The sequence below is a fragment of the Myotis yumanensis genome, unplaced genomic scaffold (genome assembly GCF_028538775.1).
Source record: "Myotis yumanensis isolate MYYU_CA2020_CCGP unplaced genomic scaffold, mMyoYum1.0.hap1 SCAF_13, whole genome shotgun sequence".
Taxonomy (NCBI): Eukaryota; Metazoa; Chordata; class Mammalia; order Chiroptera; family Vespertilionidae; genus Myotis; species Myotis yumanensis.
In genome coordinates, this window is record NW_027223764.1 from 17,138,898 (window position 1) to 17,165,737 (window position 26,840).

The window sequence follows — 26,840 nt, forward strand, 5'->3', positions numbered from 1 at the left end:
GAACTGTGTCAGGTGTCAAATAAGTGGCTGGTCTGCAGAGGTGTTGCGGAAAGGCCAGGAAGACGGGAGGTGGCCAAACTAGGCTGGCAGTCTGGAGTCTGTCAACGTTGAGGTCAAACTTCTGAACAACAGGACAGCCATCAGTCTCCTGAGAAACAGTCTCCATCTTTCTTGCCTTCTTGGTCCTCACAAATTACTTTCACAACCAGGGCCCAAGCGTCCTATGTGATGACAGAGCTGGTTCCTAGGAGGGCTTAGCAGTGCTTCTCTAAAATGCCAGATGTGCCCGAGTCACCTCAGCAACACAGACTGCTGGTAGGGAAGGTCAGAGAGCCTGCCCTCCTGTCTCCAAGAAGTTCCAGGGCGAAGCAGCACACATGGGAGAATCTGGCAACTGCCTACGCCCACCCTCCTTCCTGAGGTCCACGCTGCTGCTGCAGCCACTGTGGGCTGCTCGGTGGAGCTGGGCCCTGAGAAGGATTCCTCTGAGATTGGAAGATAAACCCCTTACAGCCAACTGAAGGCCCACAAACTAAAACACGTTTATGGGAGCAGAAACACAAGTCTGACAGGCCCGGGCAGCCTATGACCCCCCATGAGAGGAGGAGACAACAGAGGTTTTGCTAAATGAACCAGCTCTGGCTGAGGCAGCGGAGGAGGTAAACTTCAAAGTCAGTCCTGATGGCCTCTGTCCAGCTCAGATGCTCCTAACTGGAGCCTCTTAGTCTGACCACTGTCCCCACTGGGTCCCTCACATAATCCTATTATAATTTCTAAAACCCAGGGCTTTATCCTGGCTCTAAGCCAAGGGGGGAAGGGAGTGAGGATGTGTATGACTAATTTACCTATTTTTCACTATATTTCCAAAAATGAGGAGGTCATAGCTATAGGACAGCCTGATGTCACTGCCACAGATTACATTTCTGAAGTCCTTAACACAAGCATGAGATACTACACTCATTGGGAGGGGGTGATCCTAGGCACTACCCTTACTGTCCTAGCACCCTAAGACCCAGAGCCGCCTCCAGGCTTCTATCTCCACCTGACAGCACCCAAAGGAAGGCCACAGGCTCTCTTCTCACTGGGGAAGAGCACGCATTTTTTCCTATTAACACAGACTCTCCTCCCTCCAGGGCTCCAAATAAAGCTGTGAGTGAGTGAGCACTTCCCTGCCTACCCACCCCGACTCCCCATCCCATCCCCAAGCCACACCTAAGAGCTCAGTTCAGAGCCTCGCAGCAGTGGTGAGGCAAGGCCTACCCTATAAACTCTGATAGCAGTTGAGAGCAATGATATATGCACATCACATGAGAGCAAAAAATAAATTCTGTCCTGGGTGATGCCCCTTTAACATTTGAGCCCTGCAAGGAGAGGATAAGAGCGGGATGCTCTGGAGCTCAGAGGCTTCACTTGGTACAAACCAATGGAATTTGACACCCCTGCTCCTCTCCACACACATGCACAGCAGACAAGATCCTCATAGAGAAGGAGATCCTAGGAGCATATCTGCACAACAGCCCCACTGCTGGGCTTCCAATCTAACTCCTCCTAAGAAAGAAAAAATAACAATAAAACAACAAATCATGGGAGAGGAAGAGAAACAGATTCTCTGTATGTGTTATAAGCTTTTGTGGCCAGTAGGCAAAGTTCTTCATAGCTGGATGGTGGGCAATTGTAAAGTTTTTTCCAACTGGTCAAGCGGTGAAGCAAGAAGAACTAACCTCCTTCCCACCTTTTTAAAGTTCTGAATGCAGTTCTGTGATTTGAAAAGTTAATTTGAATGTTTAGTTAGAGAGTTTCCCTTAATTAATTCTGTCTGATATTAATTTGGCTAAATGTGGTTGCAAGACACTGTTTGGGAAGTGGATGTGCTGCACACTTGACTACATAAAAAGAGCAAGAAGAGACATGTTTGTTCTTACAAAACTGAAAGGAAACATAAAGGATATTCCTTCTAGGTTTTGCCTAGAATCAAAGGAATCTCCAAGGATCAGAAAGCCAGTCAGAGGAGACTCAAAATTGTTTCCCTATGTATTTTCTCAAAACCTCTGGCTCTCCAGCCTCCATCCCCTCCCTCAAAGGCACAATCATAAAGGCAAAGAGTGAAGTGTAAGAAAAATCCCTTTTATAAGCAGGGAAACTCAACTGACACACGGTGACAGCAGGGAGGTAGGAGGCTGTGGGCTGCTGGAGCCTGGGAGACCCTCACCCAGGAGCGAGTCTCTGGGGCTGCAGACCTTTCAGGACGGGCCCACTACCGCAACGGTGTGGCTTCCCCAGGAGCAGGCTGTGAATCCCACACACTCGCCTGGTGTCTGCACACACAGGCCAGGGCAGCACGCCTCACTCTTGTGGAGGTGTGGGTGAGGACCTCAACTGCAAACAGAGCTCAGCAGGTTTGCCCACTGCAGTTCGCAGCTGTCACCAGACAAATCCTATTTCATCCACTATGTGCCATGCCCTTTTTTTAAAGTTTTTTTGTTGTTGTTAATCTTCACCTGAGGATGTTTTTTCCCTATTGATTTTCAGAGAGAATGGAAGGAAAGGGGAAAGGGGAAGGGGAAGGGGAGGAAGAGGGGGAGGGGGAGGGAGGAAGGGGGAGAGAGAGAGAGAGAGAGAGAGAGAGAGAGAGAGACATCAATGTGAGAGAGGCACATCATTTGGTTGCCTCCTGCATGCACCCTGACCAGGGCAGGGAATGAACCTGCAATCCAGGTATGTGCCCTCGACCCTTCAGTGCTCGGACTCTGACCACTGAGAACACCGGCCAGGGCTGTTCTGTGCCCTTCTGTAAGAAAACAGGTCCTCGCTCACCATTTCAAGAGACCCTTTTGCACTAAGCTGGCAGGTGCTTTCACTTTTCTTTTAAAACAGCTCCATCTGTTTAGACACCTGTCAGTATGGGGAACAAGAGTCTTCTGCCCGAGGCTTGTAACTGGGCAAAACCTGCCCTCCCTGCCCTGGCTGCTCTCATAGCCATAGCCATAGCCATAGCCATAGCCATAGCCATAGCCAGCACCGAGGGCTACTGCCTACGGTCAGATCCCAAGCCCCTTTGTTCTTAAAGCCGAAGTTACACATTTCACCACCACCCTCTCTGGCCCCAAATGTCAGGAGATCCTTTGAAGCTTTAAAATCAAGCATATGCTTCTACTCCTTTCATCTTTTTCCTGAAGAGACTAGTTAAATCCACAATGAAAATCCATGTAGTTGCCAGACACATGTAAACTAGCACAGTCACTTTGGAGGGCCGCATGGCAGACTCTACTAGCATAAAAGGTATTCCCTTTGACCTGATCATTCTACTTACTGTCCACTCTAGAGCAAAACACATTCGCAGGAAGGAATGAGCAAGGATGCTCTCAGCATCTGTGCGCTGTTGGCAATAGTGGAAAAATGGAAACCACCTAAATGTGCATCACTAGAGGAATGGTTAAATTATGGCTTATCCATGCTACAAAATCATAGGCAGCAGCTAAAAGAATTAGATAAATCTCTACATATCGACATGAAAAGATCTCTAAGACATACTGCAGGGAAGGTGGAGGCTCCTAAATTAACTAGACTAATGACGCTGGTCCTCTTGCCACAGACTTCAAACTTTTTCCATTTCTTTATTTTTCCTCCTCACTTGGTGTTTATGGTCAGTTACATAAAAACAATCCCTTCTCTCCCTGGCAGCCTTTGTTTCTTAGTCCTGTTTCTGTGCACGGCACATAGTTTCTTACGAGCACTTTGCGCATGTTTACTGCTTTGCAGCTCAGGGTTAACTGCCCTTACAACATCTAAAATCTGAAATCAAAATGGTAAACACATCTACAGACCAACACCGGACAGACCAGGTGAAGATACTGCACTGCTCCGCTCTTCTTCTGGTCTTGGGGGCAGAGCTGGTGCACTTTTGCTGTGGAGCAAAGCTGCATTTGTATCTCTGAACATTCCCAAGTCAAAGAACTTTAGCATGGCCCTCATTCTGCCTCAATTCCAAAGAGGAAGGCCATCTTGCCCCACAGAAGTCTGGGAGTCAGGAGGGACACACTGCCCGAGGATAAATTTTTTTGCTTTGTTGTTGTTTTGTATTTGTTTGGGGAGTGGACAGAGTTTTGTTCTTGGCAATTTGTTTTTCCTTCAAGGGAGTGGATGAGGAGGCCAGAATGTGGCTTTGAACTTTTCAGGAGAAGAACCTGGTCCTGCCCTGGCCCTGTGTACATAAAGCATTTGGTTTCCAATTATTATGAAAAAAGAAACTTCCTGGAACCAGGTGAGGAGTTAAGTAGACAAAACAAGAAATTCTTAGCTCAAGTGCTGTCCTCACTACAGAAAACATGCCTATCTTCATCCAGACTGCAAGTTCAAACAAAACCAAAAGTGCAACGGGGACCACGGGATGGCAGGCCTGGAGTGGCGCTGAGGGCTTCGTCCCAGCATTCTCTGGAAGAAGCCACTGCTGAGTCACTAGATCCAGTCTGGCGTAGAGAAAACTGGATGAATCGATCAAACCAAACCAAGAAATCTCAATCTTTCTGCCCAGCCATACTGAAAGAGTCTGAGGAGGAAGGAAAGCACATGGTATGGAGGGACATGAGCACTGGCCTAACCCGCTAGGCCTTGGCCAGCCCACCATACAGCCCTGTACTTCAAACTTCTCCAAAGCACATTTAAAAAAAATTTTTTTTTGGCTCCAAATCTGAATTTTAGGCTTCAGAAATAAGCAAACAAAAATAATAACTTGTTATTGGTGAATTTTAAACCAAAGTAGAGACAATAATACAATGAACTCCCATATACCCATCACTTGCCTTCAATAAGCATCAACTCATGGACAATCCTGAATCATCTATAACCACTACCCCAACTTCCTAAATAGTCACTCCAAATATACATATTGTGTTTACCCTCAAGTCCAAGGTAAAAACAGATCCTCAAGTGAAGAGTTCATGTAATGGCACTTCTCTTTGCTTTATTCTCTGATGCATTTTCCTTTGCTTTATGACTTTAAACAAGTCGCTTAACTTCTCTGCATCTGTTTTTCTGTGTATCAAAACATGATGATGTGATGATGCTACTGTCTACCTTGCAGGGTAGTTTTAGTATCAAATAAAATAATTAAACTATGTAACCCAGCCAGTGTGGCTCAGTGGTTGAACGTCGAATAATGAACCAGGAGGTTATGCATGGTTCGATTCCTGGTCAGGGCACATGCCGGGTTTTGGGGCTTGGTCCCCAGTAGGGGGCATGCAGGAGGCAGCCAATCAATGAGTCTCTCTCATTGATGTTTCTATCTCTCTCTCCCTCTCCCTTCCTCTCTAAAATAAATAAAAATATATATTTTTTAAAAAAGAATTAAAATACATAAAAATTATCTTGTGTGCTGAAAGTACTATACAAGTTAAGCAACTGTTAGTTACTTGAAAGATTTGACCACTGGAAAGCACGGCCACGTTTTACAGGAAAGAAGGAAGGCGGGAGGGCACAGTGGCAGGTAAGACACACAAAGTCCATCCACAGTGGCAGAGCAGATAGCTTCTGCAGGGAGCCAGGATTCTAATTTTTGGCTTAGGAAACCAAGCCCCCACCCCTTCCTGCCTTAATTTACATCAAGAAACACAGCTACAGTATTTACGGGTATAGTGTCGAAGATCACCTAGCTGAGTCAGACCTGGAGGAGCCTGGGACAGAAAGCAAGAAGGGGAAGGAAGCAGGCGGTTTGCAGGCCAGACAGGAGCCCAGCAGAAGTGGTTGTCAACACACTGGAGTAGAAGAAAAATCAGCCTGTATTAGGTGGCCTCTGGGTTCCGTGGGCTGAGCTGCTCGATCACCAACCCCATAGCCATCACTGAAAGCCCCTCCACAAAGGCCTGGGCCAGCAGTTGCCCAGATTTACTAGACCAACTTCAGAGACAGTGAGTACACTGTCTCCTGAGGATTATCCATGTGAAGAAGTGCTTCCACATCCCAAAGAACAGTTAACAGCTTTCTAGTTCTCTCCTCTGGGCCACAAAGAAAAAGTCAAATCCCTCTTCCATATGGCAAGACCTCAAATATTTTTAAAGCACCTGTTGTGCGTCATATTCACCACTCCTCACACCTCATCCCAAAGTCTTTTCTTCTTGACTAAAATGTTTCCAGTTTCCTCCGTTTTAAAGCTATTCCTTCCAGACCACCGTTTAAAGAACTTCTGCCAATCTGAAAGCCACTCTTCTCTGGATATGCTCTGAGTTGTCAATGTCCCTCATAGAATGTTGCATCCAGGAGGGGCTGTTGTGTTGGGAGATGGAACATGAAGCAGACACTTCGGAGTACATGTGTAAAGAGCAGACACCCAGCTGTCTATGTGTCTGCCCATGCACTTCCAAAGTTCCTATCAGATCAGACACAGGAAGGGGTTTAGCAATAACCAAATTTTGGGGATCTGTTATAAGAAGAAACAGCAGTGGATTATGAGTAATAACATTTTGGTGCTTAGGCCAGACTCCTTGCCAGGACATTTTTCTTCCTGCTTAGAGGGATGGAGTAGGGACTGACTTGTGAGGGTAAGCTTGGAAGTGCATTTAACTGGGCTTTCTGAGAACCATGGAGTCCACTTAGCTTATAGCCCTCCAGTCCCAAAGAACTTCCTTAACACTGGAGAATAAAGCCAGCCTTACATCTACCGAAAGATGGATGACTCCTGTGACTCATTTTGTGGACTTCAGAGACTACACAGTGTTTCCTCAGTGCCTGGGCTGCAACTGGCCACAACTACAGGTGACAGCGCTGTGGCTATCATGGCCAAGGGCTGCCTCTGCAATCCCCTTCACGGAGAATACTGCACATATATACCAAACTGCAAAATGTGCAGACCTTATGACCCAGCAATCCCACGTTAGAAATTTATTCTGAGATAACGGAACACAGTTGTCAACATGTACATATGTGAACAGTCCTTAGAGTTGTTTAAAGTGGAGAACTGGAAACTACCTGAAAGTTCATCAAGAAGGGTCTGTTTATCCTGGGGCGGGGGGGGGGGGGGGGTGTGTGTCTGTTATCTTACAATCTACTATATTGATACAAGAAATATGTATTTGGTGGAAGAATATACCGTGTTCATTGATTGGTAGAATCAATATCACTGAAATGTCCATACTACCCAAAGCAATATAGATTCAATGCAATCCCCATTAAAATACCAACAGCATATTTCATAGACCTAGAACAAACTCTCCAAAAATACATATGGAATAAAAAGAAGACCCCGAATAGCCACAGCAATCCCGAGAAAGAAGAACAAAGTTGGAGGGATCATAATACCAGATATCAAGCTGTATTACAAAGCCACTGTTCTCAAAACTGCCTGATCCTGGCACAAGAACAGACATATAGACCAATGGAACAGAAGAGAGAACCCAGAAATCGACACAAGCCATTATGCTCAATTAATATTTGACAAAGGAGGCATACAAGAGTCGAGACAGTCTCTTCAATAAATGGTGTTGGGGAAACTGGACAGATACATGCAAAAAAATGAAACTAGAACACAAATTTACACCATACACAAAAATAAACTCAAAATAGATAAAGGATTTAAATGTAAGATGGGAAACCATAAAAATCTTAGAGGAATCCACAGGCAGCAAAATATCAGACATAATGTTGTAGCAATATCTTTACCGATACAGCTCCTAGGACAATGGAAACTAAAGAGAAAATAAATAAATGGGACTACATCAAAATAAAGTTTCTGCACAGCAAAAGAAACCATCAACAAAACAATAAGAGAGCCACTGCATGGGAGAACATATTTGCCAATGTTGTCTCAGATAAGGGTTTAATCTCCAAAATGTATAGGGAACTCATACAACTTAACAAAAGGAAGATAAACAATCCAATTAAAAAATGGGCAAAGGACCTAAATAGACACTTTTCGAAAGAGGACATACAGAAGGCCAAGAGACATGAAAACATGCTCAAAGTCACTAATCATCCAAGAGATGCAAATCAAAACGACAATGAGGTACCATCTCACACCTGTCAGAATGGCTACCATCAACAAATCAACAAACAACAAGTGCTGGCGAGGATATGGAGAAAAAGGAACCCTCATGCACTGCTGGTGAGAATATAGACCGGTGCAGCCACTGTGAAAAACAGTATGGAGTTTCCTTAAAAAATTAAAAATGGAAGTCCCATTTGACCCAGTAATCCCACTCGTAGAAATATATCCCAAGAAATCAGAAACACCAATCAGAAAGGATATATGCACCCCTATGTTCAGAGCAGCACAATTTACAATAGCTAAGATTTGGAAACAGCCTAAGTGCCCATCAGCAGATGAGTGGATTAGAAAACTGTGGTACATCTACACAATGGAATACTACACTACTGTAAAAAAGAAGGAACTCTTACCATTTGCAACAGCATGGATGGACCTGAAGAGCATTATGCTAAGCGAAATACGCCAGTTGGAGAAAGATAAATATCACATGATCTCACTCATTTGTGGAATATGATGAACAACATAAACTGATGAACAAAAATAGATCCAGAGACACAGAAGCATCGAACAGACTGTCCAACCTCAGAGAGAAGGCGGGGCGGAGGGTGGGGTAAGAGATCAACCAAAGGACTTGTATGCATGCATATAAGCATAACCCATGGACACAGTCAGTAGTAGGTTGAGGGCATGTGCTGAGAGGTGGGAGCGGCCCGGGAGAGGTCAATGGGAGAAAAAGGAGACATATTTAATACTTTAAACAATAAAGAATTTAAATTTATTTTTAAAAACAAGAAAGAAAGAAATATGTATTTGGAACTTTAACCCCAGCTTCTGGACAGAGCTCCCCAAACCCTTGTAATTTCCTAAGCAACAAAGGTGCTAGGAACATTTTTTGTTCTTGGTCTTTGACCCTGGATCCTGACATAGAGCTCCTAAATCCCTTTGAATTTCCTGGATGATAGAAGCATCTTTCGAGGCAACTCCTGGTGGGCTCCTGGATAGCTTCAGGATGGGGGCTGGTCACCAGAAGACTGAGCTATGATTAGAAATTGGGATTCTAATCATAGCTTAGAAGGGAGGGGAGAGGGCCTTGAGATTGAGTTAATAATAAATCATGCCTATGTAATGAAGCCACCATGAGGATCCCTAAAGCATGAGGTTCAGAGAGCTTCCGAGTTAGTGAACACAAGGGGGTGCTGGCAGGGTGGCACACCTGTAGGAGACATGGAAGCTCCACACCCCTTCTCACATGCCCAACCGACCCTATGCACCTCTTCCATCTGGTTGTTCCTGAGTTGCATCCTTTTATAATAAACCAGAAATCTAGTAAGTAAGCTCTTTTCCTGAATTCTGTGAGCTGTTGTAACAAACTGTCAAACCCGAGGAGAACTTCCATTTGTAGTTGGTTGGTCAGAAGTACAGGTGACAACTTGGGACTTGCAATTTGAGCCTGAAGTGGGGACAGTCTTGTGGGATCTGACGTTAACTCCAGGCAGATAGTACCACAACTGAATTGAATGGCAGGACACCCACTTGGTGTCTGCCAAGAATTGGAGAATTGTTAGGTATGGAAAAATCCACACCTCTGGTCACACAAGAGAGTAAAGTAGTAGGGAAAACAGTGCATTTCCCTTTCACCATCATACAATACAATGCCTCACCACCATTACAAACATTGCTATTTTCCTTTTCTTTTTTTAATATATTGTTATTGATTTCAGAGAGGAAGGGAGAGGGAGAGAGAGAGAGATAGAAATGTCAATGATGAGAGAAGATCATTGATGGGCTGCCTCCTGCATGCCCCCTTCTGGGGACTAAGCCCGAAATCCAGGTATGTGCCTGACAGGGAATCAAACCGTGACCTCCTGGTTCATGGGTGGATGCTCAACCACTGAGCCATGCCAGCTGGGCACAAACATGGCTATTGATCTCTATTTCCCTAACTAGAAAGATTTCCATGACATGATGCTGGGTGAAGAAAGCATGCTAACATGAACAGTATTAAGTTAAAATTGTCTAATTATGTTATGCACAGAGACATATCTAGAAGGATGGTAACCAAATGTTAACAGTGGCTGTCTTAGGGGCGGGATTTAGATATGTTTATTTTTCATTTTCAGTTATATAGTTATTCAAATTACAAAGTAGAACAGGCTTATTATAAGAAATTCAAACAATAAACAAGTGTATAAAGTAAAAAATGAAACTTTTTCACACCAGTCCCATTTTTCAGATATAACCATTATTAATGTATGACATGCATTCAAGATTTTCTTGTAAGCATATATAATCAAATTCATATTTTTTCTTATGTTTTAAAGTAAAAATACAACCCCACACCTCATTGTTCTGTTACTTGCTTTTTTTTTTCCATGCTTTCAACATAGCTTGGATTTTTCTTTAAAGTATCTTTTTTTTTTAAGCATCATTTTTTTTTAACTGGAAAAACAACAGTTATTTTTGTTTGGGAATAAAAGTACATCAGGACAGGACACAATGCATGAGTGATCTGAGTGGCCCATGCATCACTTCCAGCCTTCCATGTGGAGGCATAATACTGCTAACAGTATTAGGACCCAACTTTATAAAATGTTGTATTATGCTTCTTTTTTTTTCTTAGTCTGTTTCCTTTTTTTTCTGCAATATGCTTCTTAAATGACAACATAAATTAGTTGCTTCCATGTATTATGCTACACTAGGAGCATTAAACATATTCCTGGTAGATGTTACTATTACTCCACTTCACAGATGAAGTAGTAACCAAGTCTTGGAGATGTTCACTTTTGACCCTAGATCCCACAGGTCCCTCACTGCCAAACTGGGATTTGAACCCAGGCAGCCTGTCTCTTGGGCTCCTGCTTTCATCCACTCTGTTCTCCAGCCCTCTTCACTGAACATTCTATCTGGAGCCACTTCCGGTTACCAAAGGGCTTGACCTCCTACAGAGACGCTGGGTCTGTCTACCCCTCACTTTCCAGCTGCTTAGCCAGGCTTGCCAGAGGCCTTCACCGCCTCCTGCAGGAAGCATCCCTGAAATGCAGGTGCTAGAGACAAAGGAGTCACTGAAAGAGCCAACCAATTACAACTCTACAGGGGACAATAGATGCACAAACTAGCCTGAGGGTAAATTATCCTAGCTTAATGCCTATGGAATAGCCCCTTTCTTCTAAGAAGCTCAAAGCACTTCCTGCGATTCTCCAAGTAAGATATAGACCCATGGAAGCTAAAGGAATTTGTCTCAAATCAAGCAACAGCTCAGTAGGAGATGCATTCACTCCAACAAACTTCTTGCAAACATGATCCTTCTATCATGGGACAGGGCACAGCCCCGGCCAAGGCAATTAATTTCACAAGGCTATCTCATAGAGATTTAAAGATGGCCATCTCTCTACTTCGGTCATTATTCAAAAGTGGAAAATACTCTCTAAGTCAGGGATTGGCAGACTTTTTCAGTAAAAGGCCAGATAGCAAATATTTTAGACTTTGAGGGCTGCATATCTGTCATAACTACTCCACTCTGCTGTTGTAGCACCAAAAAAGTCACAGATAGTATGTAATGGGCATGGCTGTGTCCAATAAAATTTTATTTACAAAAACAGGTGGCCATCAGGATTTGGCCTCCAGGCTGCACTTTGCCAACCTCTGCTCGTAGGGTTAAAGTCTTCCCTAAAAGCACCCAGATTTAGATACTGGCTAGAGAGACTCTAATTTACATGCAAACCACTTAAGACATAAGCTCACTTCTGAAGGGTTGACCTGTTCTTTTCCAGCAGAGTGGGAATACAATCCTTTAACTATTAACCTAAAATCTTGGGAGGGAACAGAGAAATCAGGGATTGTTCTGCTTTATAGTTGTGGTCAATATTACTAACAGATGAAAGGGAAAATATTTTACAGATCCATAGCAACCAGAAAAGAAGATAAATCAGGCTCAGGGAAAGAAAATGTCAAGAAAATGAAAAAGAGTATGAGGAAGAAAAATGATATTAATATAATCAGGCAGCTCCATTTGGCTTCAGTTAGCTAACTGGAGCAATGGGCAGCTTATCCAAACCAGGAAACGAGAGAACTCGACAGCTCTCATTGGAATGATGGAGCATCTCCTTTCAGAAAACTTTACTTGGGGCAAAGATATTAAGATCATATACACTTGGGTCATGTAGAGAAAAAAGCTGGGTAAGCTGTTGATGAGAAGCTGAACTACAGCCTCACCATAACTCACACCTGGGGATATGCTCTAAGCTCCTTACTCAATCTCCCTGACTTCCTTGCTCCCCTGCAGAGCAGGAATCAGGAAGCAAAGCCATCCCACCTCCTGGATCTGGAGGGAGAGCCCTGTGGTGTGCTGGTGGAGGTATGTGGAGGCCAACACCTCAAGCGAGAAGAGGGGTCCCTCTCTAGACTGGAGAGCCTCAGACCAGGATTGCACCGAGCTATGGTCCTGAGGATTAGAATGAGAAGAGAAAAATCTATGACTCTGAGGCTGTGCTCCAAGTGCTGCCACAGCTCCAGCATCTTCTGGGGAAGAGCCACTCTTAAAAAACAGGCAGAAAAGTCTTGACACTGCAAATCCAAGCACATATTAATATACGCTTTTTAAAAGGAGGTTTTACACTCCCCAATCTGGTCATTTCACCTTCCTCCTTAAAATGCTTTCACAGCTTTGCACTGCCTTCAGAATCAAATCCAGACTCCTCATCACAACTCAGTACAAGTGCAAGACCCCACGCTTTCCCAAGCCTGCCAGGCCTCCAGCTTTCCCTGAGCTCCTTCCTCTCCCTCACCTCCCTCCAGCCACAGGAGCCTTCTGCCAGTTCCTCATGTTCCTCAAGCTCTTTCCTTACTCAGAGGCCTCCACATGCTATTCTCTCTGCCAAAAAAAATTCTTCTCTTTGCCTTCAGTCCTGTCCTTGCCCAACTCTTCAATCCAAAAATGAGTCTACTGCCTTATTCTTTTGGTGCACCCTGGTCCTGCCTTCAGTGATCTATGGAATCAAATGCTTATCTGCCTGTGTTTTCCGTGTCTCTCCACTGCCTACGGCAGGGGTCAGATCTCTGTGACAGAGTCCTTGGCATGTAGCAGGCACTTAAATAAAAAATAAAACTAATGAAAAGAGCTCCTTCCCCCCAAGTCTTGTTTTCATTTAAAATGGATCCTTAGAGGCTCAGAGGCTATCGCATGCAAACCAGTGCTGGGTAGAGCGTCCGGTGGCTCACTCCTGCCACTCACCAGCTGCAGGCCACCGCCTCTCTGAGCCCTTTTCCTCATCTGAAAAGTGGCAAAGGTTGCAAGTCCAATCCCCAGTCAAGGCACATACAAGAATCAACCAATGAATGCATAAGTGGAACATCAAATCGATGTTTCTCTCTCAAAAAGTCAATTAAAAAAATAAACCTAAAAAGGCCTCAACAGAAAAAAACTGAATTGCATGTGTAATTTCACTTTAGAAAAGGTAGGAGGAGGCAAAACTCAAGAAAACTCCACAATTCATTGAGATTCTTTATATAAAACTTGACCTGCTGTCAATATCTGAAAAAGTCTGACTTGAGGGGGTAAGCTGTATCTCTCACCACTTCCAACTTCAGAGACAGGAAGCCTGAGGGATGGGTTCCTGTGCTAAATCTAAACGGCACGAGACTGTGTAAAAGCTTCCTGTCTTTCCTAACGCCAAATGTATGCCATTGAACATGAATTAACAACCTCCCAGGCCAAATAACCTAAGAAAGGGGACCAATTATCAAGGACTCAAGATAGGATTTTGTTGCTATAAATATAATTTTATATAACAATCATTCTGTTGTTTGTTGAAAACAACTATAACATTTACTGAATGATTACAACAGTATTCTAATAATATATAATTATTCATCTGCAATGGCTATTAAAATGTAAAATGTTCATTTCCCTTAACCTAGTGATGCTATTTCTGGGACTTTATCCCATAGAAATACTTAGGCAGGAGTACAGACACACAAATACAAAGATGCTCACTGCAGATTTGTGGTAGGGAAAAATTGGAAATCACCCAAATGCCCAACAACAGGAAACTGGTTAAATAAAACATAGTATATCTTGATAATAAAAAAATATAGCTAGAAAGAACATATTGACATAGGAAGATGTCCAAAATACATGAAGTTAAAAAAAAAAAAAAGCTAGCTGAAAAACAGTATGGAAAGCGTGGTCCATTTTTATAAAATGTTAGTTTTTAAAAAAATATTTTTATTGATTTCGGAGAGGAAGGGAGAGGGAGAGAAAGATAAAAATATCAATGATGAGAGAGAATCATTGATCAGCTGCCTCCTGCACACCCCACACTGGGGATCGAGCCCACAACCTGGGCTTATGCCGTGACCAGGGATGGAACCATGACTTCCTGGTTCATAGGTTGATGCTCAACCACTGAGCTACCCAGGCCAGGCTAAAATGTTAATTCTATATAGAACATGCTCTGGAAAGAAAATCTGAAAATGAAACACCAACTTTTTCCCAGTGGGGAATGACTTAGGAAGGATTTTCACGTTCTGTGTCATATAGTTCTATGTTTCAGGTTTTATAATGAGAAACTATCCTATCTAATAAAAGCCTAATATGCAAGGTGTCCGGTCATCTGTTCAACCAATCAAAGCGTAATTATGCTAATGATATGCTAAGGCCACTCAACCACTCACTATGATGTGCACTGACCACCAGGGGGTAGATGCTCCGACCGGTAGGTTAGCTAGTTGCTGGGGTCCGGCTGATCGGCACTGAGAGATGGGGCTGGACAAGCCCTGGAGCCCTCCCGTGGTCCCTCCTCAGCTGGCCAACCTCCCACGTCCCTCCCTGGCCCTGACTGTGCACTGGTGGGGTTCCTTGGCCTGGCCTGTGCCCTCTCGCAATTCAGGACTCCTCGGGGGATGTTGGAGAGCTGGATTCGGCCTGATCCCGCAGGCCAGGCCAAGGGACCCCACTGGTACACGAATTCGTGCACCAGGCCTCTAGTTTATTTTATAAATGAGAAAAGGAAAATAAAAATAAAATCTCTGTTAGCATTAGTCTGTCAATACCACAAAGTTTAATCAGTCACCAGCAATGATGGCTCAGGATGCTCACACAGTGCATCCTGTCTCCCTTCTTGGGCCTGAATCACAGATTGTGCCGACTCAGCACATGTCATGAGGTTGCCATTAAACAGCAGCAAGCAAAGGCACTTGAATTTCCAGTGTCAGTTACAAGGTTGGGGGGCCATGTTTCTCCTAAAACTCCAGTGAAATTGCCTTGGAATTTGTGGTTAAAGCCTACCAATGGCAGAACTGAGAGCAGACAGCCTATCTAGCAGAATTCTAAAGTGCAGCTGAGAAATCAAGTCCTGCTGAGTTGGGGAATGGTTTCTTTCTAATGAAACCCAGAGGGTGGGAGGCAGGGGAGCAGTCGCTGGCAATCTGAGAAGAAGGAATAAGCAGATCATAAAATTAAAAGGGAATGGGAAGTAAGAGAAACTGGCTTCAAGGTAGGAAGGAAAGAAGTTGGGTGCCTACTGGTGAAGTCACTGATGTAAATTATTGCAGAACTTTCCAAATGATTCATGCCGGATATGGTTCTAAATCTGCTGTAGCAGGTGAAACAATGACAGCCACCCTGTCCTCATGACTGGAACATTCTCTTTCCACATGACACTTTTGTACTGGCCTAGCATCCTGATCAATATGCAAGGGTCCTCTGACCCCAGGTCGGGCTGACGCTTCTTGGTAGGAGTACAGAGACTGTTCTGCCCACCTGGTGGTCATTCCCCTCCTTATTAACAGAACTCCAATTTTCTTCCTCTGCTTTTCCTTGGCATGACCTTCAGGGAAACAGGGGCCCATCCCCAGCCCTAGGAAGTGAATACTGATTCGTAAACCAACAAGACCGTCTCACTTTCCTGACATAACTCTAGCCAATGAGAAGCAAGCGGAGATCAATGAGGGCAGTTCTGTGGAGGTTTTTTTTTAATATTTATTGATTGATTTTTAGAAAGAGAGAGGAAGGGGGAGAGAGAGAAGGAGAGGGGAAAGGGAAGGAGGGAGGAAGGGAGGAAGGGAGGGAACGAGAGAGAGAGAGAGGGAGAAAGTGAGAGAAATATCAATTTCTACTTATTTATGCATCCATTGGTTGATTCTTGTATGTGCTCTGACTGGGGATCAAACCCACAACCTTAGTGTATCAGATGATGCTCTAACCAACTAAGCTACACAGCCAGGGTCTCTGTGGAGATTATGATTGGTCTTTAAAAAAGAATACAGAAGTGTTCTTTTGCTGCTGATAGACTCTGGAAATCAAGTGTGATCCCAGGATGCTAGGATTTATGGTAGTCATCTTTGGAATCTGAGGGAAACAGTTTAAAAAGACAAGCCAAAGTGCTGAGGAAGGCAGAGCAGGAAGTTACAGGGAACTCAGGTCCTTAAGTACATTGTTGAAGAGATGACAATTGCTCCTGGAACTGCCCCACCTCCAGATGACTTCTATGTAAGGTAAGTGCCCTTGTTGTTAGGCCATCTCAGTCAGGGTGTTCCGTTACTTGGGAGTCAAAACCATCCCAGCATATACAACAACACAGAACAAAAGATGCCTGCTATCCATGAATTCTCCAATGGTTCAACTTCCAACCATAAGTGCACAGCTGGATTACTAGGGTATTGGATTCCCCTTTGGCCCTGTGAGAGCAACTGATTTTGCCTACCCAGAACTAGACCTATTCTTTTTCTCCCAGTAGTTATCCTTTGCTTTAGAGGACTTCTACTCCATGTGGTTAGAAGTGAGGACTGGGGGAGAAATTTAAACATAAACACTGGTGCTCCTTCTGGACCTCCAACAACAACTAGGGTGGTCACATGACCCAGGTGGAACTAATCTGAGTCCTTCCCCAGGATTAATGTAGGAATGTTGGAAGAAAAGGCCTTCTTCCTGCTGGGACTACAAACTGAAAGAACCAGAAACTCTGACAGGGGGCGTTCATCCTTCCTGGCACATGGGGAGTCAGTCTGTAGTACGTGACCAACACAAGAGTCAGAGCCCTTAGGACACTGTCTGAACACAGAGATCAAGCCATGCCTGAAACCCTGAATGTCCCAGTTACCTATACCAATAGTGTCTGTTAGTAAGGTATTCGGAGTTAGGTTTCTGTCATTTTCTTATAACTAGAAGCATCCCAACTAAAATAAGCACCAACCTGCCCCACCCCCACTTTGAATCCTTTACTTTCTCTGGCTCTTCTTTCCCAGGCTTCTCTCATTTCTACTTCCTTTTCTCTACAGCCAGCTTCCCACCTCTGAGCAAACCAACCAAAAGGTATCCATCTTCCCACAGGTCAGGCTACGTTACAGGACCCTTCTGGGTCATTCCTCATAGCAGCCGTCAGAGGCAGCCTCACACAACCCCACAGCTGGGGGTAGGCATCACCACCCCACCCCAGAGTCTCATCGTCCTCTTTCCCTCGCCTACCACTTCCCTGATGCTATTTCCAAGCCTGGCTGGTAAAGCTGTGGATGCCTTTTAGATCTGGAAAAGCAGGTCTAAGCATTCCACTTACTTGATAACACTGCTCCGCATGTTCTCACATGCAAATGGGTGGGGTGCGCCACAAAAAGTCACTGAGTTGAAGGTGGACAGCACAAGTGAGGCGAGACCATCAAACAGAATTCCGCTGCTAGTTCCATACGTAAGTATATCTATGTACACATCAAACATAAAATACATGTTCTGTATAATAACATCCGTGTAAACTTTGCTGTGTAACCAATCAGGGGGCAGAGCAATGCCTACACATCTCAAGGGAGGTTCTCTGAGCAGCAGGGGTGCCCTGCTCTGAGAAAACCTGAAACACCTAAGCCCCGTCCTACAAAACAGTTACAATAACGGGCAGATATTCACACTATAAAAAGATTCTTTACCTTATAAAAGGATGTACTACAAGGTCCCACGAAACTGCCTGGGCTCCACTGCATTTAGAATAGGATTTGATTTGTAGAAGGCTGTACAGGTACTGTCAACTACATAATCAAGGAGCCACAGTTGAACTGAACTTTTGTTGTTGTTGTATAATGTGATGAACACAACCAGTTAATTTTATTTGTATCACTATTAATGACTTTCTTTTCCTTTTCTTTATTTCTTTTTTGTTGTTGATAATCCTCACCCGAGGATTTTTTTCCCATTGATTTCTAGAGAGTGGAAGGAAAGGAGGGAGAGAAACATCAATGTGAAAGAGATACACCAATTGGTTGCTTCCCGCAAGCACCCTGACCAGGACCGGGGATTGAACCTACAACCCAGGGATGTGCCCTTGACCAGGAATCGAACCTGCCACCCCTCAGTGCATGAGCCAAACGCTCCAACCGCTGAGCCACACCAGCCAGGGCACTATTACTGATTTTCTGTGTGGGATAATAAATATGATAGCACCAAATGTTATCGTATCAGTTGAGGCAGGCAATTGATCCAGGGACAAGCAAGGCATTTCCTTCCTAACAGGGTTTTACTGTTAAGTGGAGTATTTATTGTCAATGTAAAAAAAAAAAAAAAAAAAAAAGACCAAAGTATCCACTTTATTGATCCATATAAAGTTTTAAAAGACTGAGTAATAATAATTGCAGGTGATATTATATAGTTCTTACTACATAACTATTCTAAATTTTGACAGGTATTAAACTCATTTCATCCTCTCAGTAACTTCATGTGTAGCTACTATGATTACCCTGCGTTACAGATGAGTAAATGGGTTACACTGCCCAAGGTCAGGCGGCAGTAGCTGGAAGACCTGAGATCACATGCAGGCAGTCTGGATCCAGGGCCACGCTCTTAACCATCATACTATGCTGCTCCCTTGATCTGGCAGTCACGTGCAAGATGGCAAACAGAACAGGGAGAGGTGTGGAAATGGGTGCTACTTAGCCTATTGCCAAAAAAGTTCGGGCACATGGTGCTGAGGACTTGACTAGGCAGTAAAATAGGAAAAAAAAGAAGGACTGATGATTAAAAGGAGGCACAAGGGAGGTTTCTGGAGAACTAGCCTGTTTCTTTATTTGGGAGCTGGTTATGAGTGTGTTTGGTTTGTAAAAACTCATCAAGCTGTACTTTTTACTAGTACATACATATTTTCATGAATAAAAAGTTAAAAAATGGAAGGATAAATTTAAGAGGATTTTGATAATATTATTAGTGTGTTTTGCCCTCCTCGATTTTCCAAATGATCAAGAATATCCAAGCAAGGTATCATGGAGCTCAGAGGTCATGCAATCACCCATATGGATGATTGGCAAATCTTACCTTCTAGCCCAAGACATCCAGCAGCCCAGACATCAGCTGAGCTACAGGCAACATGGCATCATGGTTATAAGAATGGCATTAAGTGTTACACTGCCTAGACTCAAATTTTGCCTTTGCACCTACTAGATTTCTGATCTTGAACATGCTTCTTCACCTCTCTATAAAGCTGGTATAACACAGTGCCTAACTCCCATATGAATGCATAAATAAGTGGAACAACAAATCAATGTTTTCTCTCTCTCCCTAAATGTAGATTTAAAAAAAGAAGAACTCAGAGGAGCCTACACAAGTTTTTTTAAAATTAAGTTGCAGACATCATGTCATTGCATTCATAAATACTTCAGCTTTTATCACCTAAGAACAAGGACATTAACCATAATACCGTATGTATCATACCCAAGGAATTTCACAGTTGCACAATACAATCATCTAATACACAGTCTACATTTCTATTTTTCCAAGTGCCCTACAAATGATCTTATTTTTTCAATTTAGGATCCAATCAAGGATCATAAGTACATTTAAACTGTCATGTTTCCTTTAATTTAGGATAGTCCCCACCCCCTTGTCTGTTTATATCTTTCATAGTACTGACATTTTTTAAAGAATCTAGGCAGTTGTCTTATAAAATGTCCCACAATCTGGATTTGCCTATTTGCTCAGGATTCAATTCAGATGAAACATTTTTTGAAAAGTGCTACATAGTTGATACTTTATACTTCACACTGCAATACATAAAGAGGTACCTAATAATAATTTGTTCCATTATTGGTGTTGCTACATTTGATCATTTCCTTAAAGTGATAGCCACCCAAATCTTTTCATTATAAAGAAATTCTTTTTCTCTTTGTAATAAATAAGTAATCTGTGGAAGAATCCTTTGAGTCCTTGTAAATATCCTATTCCCCAACCATCTTTTTATCCAATCTTTTTATAACATCTGTTGATAATTTGCCTGAATTGATGATCACATTAGTATTGCAAAATGGTCACTAGTGATGTTTACAGTGTTGGTGAAATGAACATTTGCAAATCAAATCCTATTTTTTCACTCACCTACATTAGTATTTCATAACTATAATATCATAATTATTTCAGAAGTTCATCTGCTGGAATCCTCCTGACAGCGATTCACAACAACTACCTGTCTTACGTTTCTCTGATCTCTATCCACCTGAGCAAGTACATAAAGTAGAAGCAAACATATAAATGCATTGGCTTAAGCAGTGGGAAAGGAGATACCTGTCTACATAAGCAAGAGGTTGCCTAGTCTTCAGAGCCCTCTTTCCTATAGCAGATTGAATTCCACACCAAGAAAAGTCTATTTCTACACAGACAGTTCTATATGAAGTCAGCTTAGGCATCCCAAGAAGGGAGAGAGGGGACACAAAGTGTTCAGGCAATAAACTCTTGGCACAATTTTAAAAGATTCTTCAAATCATACTAGAATAGTACCAAACCACATGCACTAGCTGTTCCAGGCAGCCTGCTTCCCCTGACCCTGTGAATGGTACTTCTTGGTCAATAGTTCTTTAGAGCCCAAACAAGCTGCATTAGAATCCCTTAGGACAGTGGTCGGCAAACCGCGGCTCGCGAGCCACATGCGGCTCTTTGGCCCCTTGAGTGTGGCTCTTCCACAAAATACCGACTTCTGCGCATGGGCCACGAAGTTTCAATCGCACTATACGTGCGAGCTCGCACGTGGTATTTTGTGGAAGAGCCACACTCAAGGGGCCAAAGAGCCGCATGTGGCTTGCGAGCCGCAGTTTGCCGACCACGGCCCTAGAAAGTTGTTTAAGAAACAGATGCCCCAGTCCCACCTCTGACCAACTGAATCAGAGTCCTGCAGAGGACTTTGAGAATAAGTATGTTGACAAGCTCCCAGGGGATCTCATGAGCAGTCAGGTTTGGGATCCTTGCTTAGAGTAGCCTCTAAAATGGGACTATCCCATAGAGCACACAATGGTAGATGGCAATTAGTATCAGTCCCATTATGTGACAGCTACCCTGCTAATACCTGACTCCCAGGGCTCTGGAATGAGAGTAGAGGAGTTCAACCCAGAGGCTCTACTGCACCAATTTATAGTCCACTAGAGGGGGGGGGGGGGGGGGGGGGGGAGAAGTCACTGTACTTAAGAGAAGTTACCAGATCTATAGTTCTCCAAATTTAGTCTCTACCAGAAGCCAGAGTCTGCTGTGGGGCTCAGGAATGTGTGTTTGCAACGAATTCTCTAGGTGCCTTTGATGCAGGGGGTCTGAGGACCACACTTTGAGGGGCCCTGGCCTCAATGCTGCTCTACCCTTACCTATAAGCAGTCAAAGAGTAAAAGAGTTGGATAAAGTGTCTTAGTATACATCTGAGGTTACTTACCAAACCAAAGAAGCAAAATCTGAGGTCATATGGGAAATGTTTCTGAGCAAATAGCCACACATAAACATTCAGATGATATGTAACCTGCCATAAAAGGTACTAGATTTCACCCCAACATTTCATCCCACTGGAGGACTATAGGCAGGCTGAGACAAGAGTGGGAGACCAAGGTTCCCACACAAAGCCGCACCTCAGGTTTCATATTAGCGGTCTTCAGAGGGCAACAGGAGCACAGGGTCAGCCCCTGGAGAACACCTGAATCAAACAATCTTTCTGACAATCGAGTCCTGCCTGATTCCAGCTTCCCCTTCACACTGTGAGAGCAAGCTCTTGGCAATTTTCTCTCTCTCTCTCTTCCTGTTCATCCAATCCTTAGTCAAGATTAACATGTGTGCTTACAGCCCCAGAAACTGAGATGGTTTAGGCCGCTGGCAGCAGGGAGCAAGGACCATGCTAACTATGGAAAATGGGGCAGACAGAGAAGAGCGAATCCATTCCATGCCAAGTTGGCCTTTGGCTCAATGGGAATCAGAAGCATGGCTGGCAGACTGTAACAAGGACTCAGGGTGTCAGAACAGCAGCATAGACTCTCACTTGCCGCCAGAGGTCATAGTGGCATATCCTTCTCCTCCATGTCCCAGGTAGCTTTCACCCTCATGGTACAAATGGGGTGTAGTACTCCCAGGAAAGGTCACTCTGCAGACTCAAAGCATACCTGTGAGTTCCCAACGACAACCAAATCCATGACAGTAAAACCACCCACCAACCAGCTCTTGGGGCTCTTACCCGATTGGAACACGTATCTGGCCAAGCCCTGCATGAGCTCTGCTGGCCATGTTGGGGGAGCAGACTCCCCTGTTTCTCTCTTCAGACGAAATGTCAACTCGAAGCCAAAACCACTAGGCCCATCTGTTCCCGTAAATCTGAAAGAAATAAAAAGCAAATGTTTTTAGTTCAACTACCTTAGGAAAAAAACAATACTGTTTTGAAAGTCTAATAAAAAGTTCTCCCTTATTCTTGGTGGCCTCAGCATCCAAACCCCTTAGTCAGAGGAATCTCCCATGTGTGAGCCTTCAGGGCAGAAAGGACCTCAATAAGGAACCAGAGCTCTAGCCTCACCCTCCAGCCAGCTACAGCACTTGTGTATGACCTTGGCCCAGCCAATCAAATTCCCCTCCTGGCACCCTAAATTATGAGTTCCACATTCTGTGGCTCTGGAACATTCCTTTCTGTGTGATTGAGGGCCTAATCTTCCTCATTCACGCTCCATATTCCTTCAAGTTGTTAATAAGCACCTACTAAGTCTGCTAAGGTACCAGTCCTGCTGTGTGCTTGGGAGGATAAGACTCTTTCTCTGCTCCCACCTCCACCGTGGCCCACAAGAGTGCAAGCCTTGGCCCAGGCTGGCTGGCCTCCAAACTCAGCATTTGCAGGTAGGTCCCAGGACAGATTCCAAACACTGGGAGGGCCTGCATTTTTTCCTGAAAACCCCATGTGCATTCATTAATCAGCACATAGGATTCCTGAAGTCTGGCACCCCACGTGCACTCTTCAATCACTGGAACCTCGAGGAAGCAAGGTTTGCCTTCTCTTCCCATCCCAGGCAGCCCAGAATGATCAGAGTTACTGCCTCTGTGGCCACAGCCATCGCTGTGATGATGAGGCAAGGAACGCCTGCCTCCCCGCCTGCTAGGAAATGCTCAGGAGCCCCAGTCTCCAGGGAAGTCCCTGGAATGGACTTCTGCTCGAAAGGGCAGTTCTATGGATTAGAGAGCAAGGCCTGGTTGGGGGGTGCGGGGGGGGGCACCTCCCTAGGTGAGGGGAGCATCAGGGAGAGTTCCTGAGAGCTCAGGAGGTCTGCCAGCATGGGAAGTGTTAAATGTTAAAATGTGTTCATGATATAATTTTCAGTAATTAGATCTTGTACAAACATGAGCTACAATGATTATACACATGTAAGCTCCTCAGCATACAAATACAAACCATAAACTAAGATGACAACCCACACCTCCTTGCCAGCCAAGCTACTGGAACAGGCTTCAAACAGAGGGGAGAATTCTGAAGGGATAGTGATAGTCAATGCCCAACCCTGGAATTTCAGGTGGCATCTTTCCATCATCATCATTATCACCAACCCCAAGAGACCAGGCCCAGAGACTAGACAGAAAGATATTCAAAGTCTCAGGAGCTCTGACACCAGTCCTACCCTGCTGTGTGCCTGGGTGAACTCAGGCTTCCTGCACGTGCTGTGGTGGGGAGATTACCTCTCATAGCTAAGTTCTCTAAAGGACTGAAAAGGTATCCATCCTTAAAGTCACCATGGTCAGACCCAATTCTATTCAAAGGAGGTGTCCATGGTTTGCATTTGCTCTGAGCATCTAACAATGTGGGAAACAAAATCCATTTTGAGGGTACACGCCTAGAATTTTGGAGACCACGCTAGAAGATGCTTGACAGGATGCAGTGTAAACTATTTCTTTCCTTGCTGAACTGCCCTGTTTGGGGGCAATGCCATGCAGGAAGGCTGAGGAAACAGCTAAGCAAATTGAGGCTAGAAGAGCTGCTTCCCCAGGGCTGCAGGTATGATAGGAGTGTGAAGAGCTGGGGTAATGCAAGACTGATTGGGAGCTAAAACTCTACAAAAGGAGCTGGGTTACTAGGTCAAAAGGAAGATTTCAAGCAGCCACCAATTAGAGGCAGCTTTGTAAAATGTATTAGACGATTACTCCAGGGCTTTCATCCTGGGCCAAGAAAAATACATGATTTCTAACCACAAAAACTTGAGAAACAGACTAAAAGAAACACGTTCCTCGGGATGTGCAATAGGGGGAACCCTTGGGTGCAGAGAGAGAAAAATAATGCATCCAAGCAGCACGACTTTCCTGAGGAGGGTTGCGCACACATGCACACACATGCACATGCACACCATCTGCCTCCACACAGGGTGCTTTCTAGGCCAGTCCTATGGTGGGCAGGCCAGCTTTCATGGGACTGACTGGGAGGGGCAGGCCCAGCCAGATGGTCTCCACCTGTGTTTGATTACCACCCACCAGGCTGGCTGGACACAACCTCTAAACTCTGAAACATGAGTTTGGAATGGGCCTGCCTCAGGGTAAACACACAACCTGGAGCCTGTCAGGTCTCTTTCGAAGCAGACTGCTCAGGCGATAGCCAAGGGACAGGGTCATTCAGTCTTTAAAGTCCCCTGCAGGGGCCTGGCTTGGTCTGGCTTCCTCAACATGAGAGCTTCTCCAGCCAAAGCTGTTTTGTTTGACCAGAGGATGAAGCCCCTTTTCTAGGAGCAGCTGTCCCTCACATCCTCTGAGAAAGGAAAGATGAGAGGAAATTGGCATGTGTGGCAGAAGGTGGGATCTGGCTTAGAGCAAAAAAAATTTTTTTTTTAAATATATTTTATTGATTTTAGAGAGGAAAGGAGAGGGAGGGAGAAAGAGATAGAAACATCAATGGTAAGAGAGAATCACCGATTGGCTGCCTCCTGCACGCCCCCTACTGGGGATCAAGCCTGCAACCCAGGCATGTGCCCTTGGCTAGAATTGAACCCGGGACCCTTTAATCCGCAGGCTGACGCTCTATCCATTGAGCCAAACCAGCTAGGGCTAGAGCAAAAAGTTTTTGCTAAAAAACTAGTTGGTGGAAAAGGAAGCCATTGGAATTTCTTACAACAGGAATTTTTTAAAAAATACATTACAGTGCTCGCTTCGGCAGCACATATACTAAAATTGGAACGATACAGAGAAGATTAGCAATGGCCCCTGCGCAAGGATGACACGCAAATTCGTGAAGCGTTCCATATTTAAAAAAGAAAAAATACATTACAGGTTCTCCCCAGTCTGGTAGGGAGTGGGTGAGGGGTTCTAATTGTCTTGTTGCAGAAGAATGAATAAGATGGCCCCTCAAAATTGTTTCCAGCTAAAGAACTTCTGATCCTGTTCACTGAGGTGCCCAGGGGACAGACTGGCTTTGTCCTAGCAATTTGGTGAGCCTAGGCATAGCTGTGCCAGCCTTTAGAGTAACATCAAACCTGCTGACAGGAAGAACATGTGCCTTGAATTCTAGATATAGTTGCCCAATCCCTGGAACCTGCCCAAAGGTCTGTCTCAAAGCATCTGACTAAGAAGGTGTCACTCGGCCTCCAAGAGGCCAAAATGACCACTAACGTCAGGCAGAAGATGAATAGAAGAGATTTTCCTGACCTTGGATTCCTCCCAGAGCCCTCAAATTAGGCCTTGGATTCTTCCTGACTGCTACCATACTTTGAGTGACAGCCATTATTACAACAGAATTCAGTAAACAATTATTAAATAAACATTTGCAAAGATGATGTTTTTATTTTTAACAGTTCACAATTATTGACACTTCATTAGCTATTTTGAAATGGTGTTTGGTAACTACAAAAGTACTATATACTATATGTAAAATATTGTAAAATTCTTTTGAAATATGTTTACATAGTAATATTCTGACATAGTTAAGATTTTTTTAAGATTCCAGCTATAGTATATTAATTTTATATAATCTTAAAAAAAGAAAGAACGTGCCCTGGCCGGTATGCTCAATTGATTGGAGTGTCGTCCCCTGAAAGGTAGCTATTTGATTCCTGGTCAAGGTACATACCCGGGTTGCAGGTTCAATCCTTGGTCAGGGCACATTTGGGAGGCAGCCGATTGATGTTTCTCTCTTCCTCTCTCTCTCTTCCTTTCTCTAAAATCAATTTTTAAAAAATAGAAAACAAGGTGGTAAGGGGGTTGAGGGTCTGGGGGAAAAGGTGAAGGGATTAAAAAGTACAAATTGGAAGTTAAAAAATAGTAACAGGGTAAGGTGCAGCATAGGAAATATAGTCGATATTACTGTAATAACTATGTATAGTGTCAGGTGGGTACTGGACCTGTCAGGGGGATCACTTCATAAGTTATATAAATGTCTTACCACTATGCTATACACCTGAAGCTCATATAATATTGAATGTCAACCATAATTGAAACATTTTAAAAGAAATTTAAAAACAAGAAAGAAAGAAGAAAGAAAGAAAAGAAGAAAGGAAGAAAGAGTAAGAAAAACCCCAACAGCTAAGACTGCACCCTCCCACTGAGCTGGAAGTCTGACGAGGCTACAGTGCAGGGCAGTCACCTTTGAGGTTTTTTGGTGTTTTGTTGTTGTTAATCCTCACCCAAGGATTTTTAGAGAGA

At 44.1% G+C, this 26,840-nt stretch overlaps 1 protein-coding gene and 1 non-coding gene across 5 annotated transcripts in view; one reads left to right on the forward strand and one right to left on the reverse strand.

Annotated features, from left to right (window-relative positions):
- SUFU (SUFU negative regulator of hedgehog signaling) overlaps positions 1-26,840 on the reverse strand; it is an 87,512-nt gene that overhangs the window by 43,707 nt on the left and 16,965 nt on the right. For all 4 annotated transcript variants that reach the window (XM_070432392.1, XM_070432391.1, XM_070432393.1 and 1 more), the window contains exon 3: positions 22,420-22,556. In XM_070432392.1, coding sequence (XP_070288493.1) covers positions 22,420-22,556 — 137 coding nt within the window. The remainder of the gene's footprint in view (positions 1-22,419; positions 22,557-26,840) is intronic.
- Positions 25,344-25,451, forward strand: LOC139022259 (U6 spliceosomal RNA). The gene has a single exon (XR_011473642.1). It is a non-coding gene; the product is annotated as a U6 spliceosomal RNA (small nuclear RNA).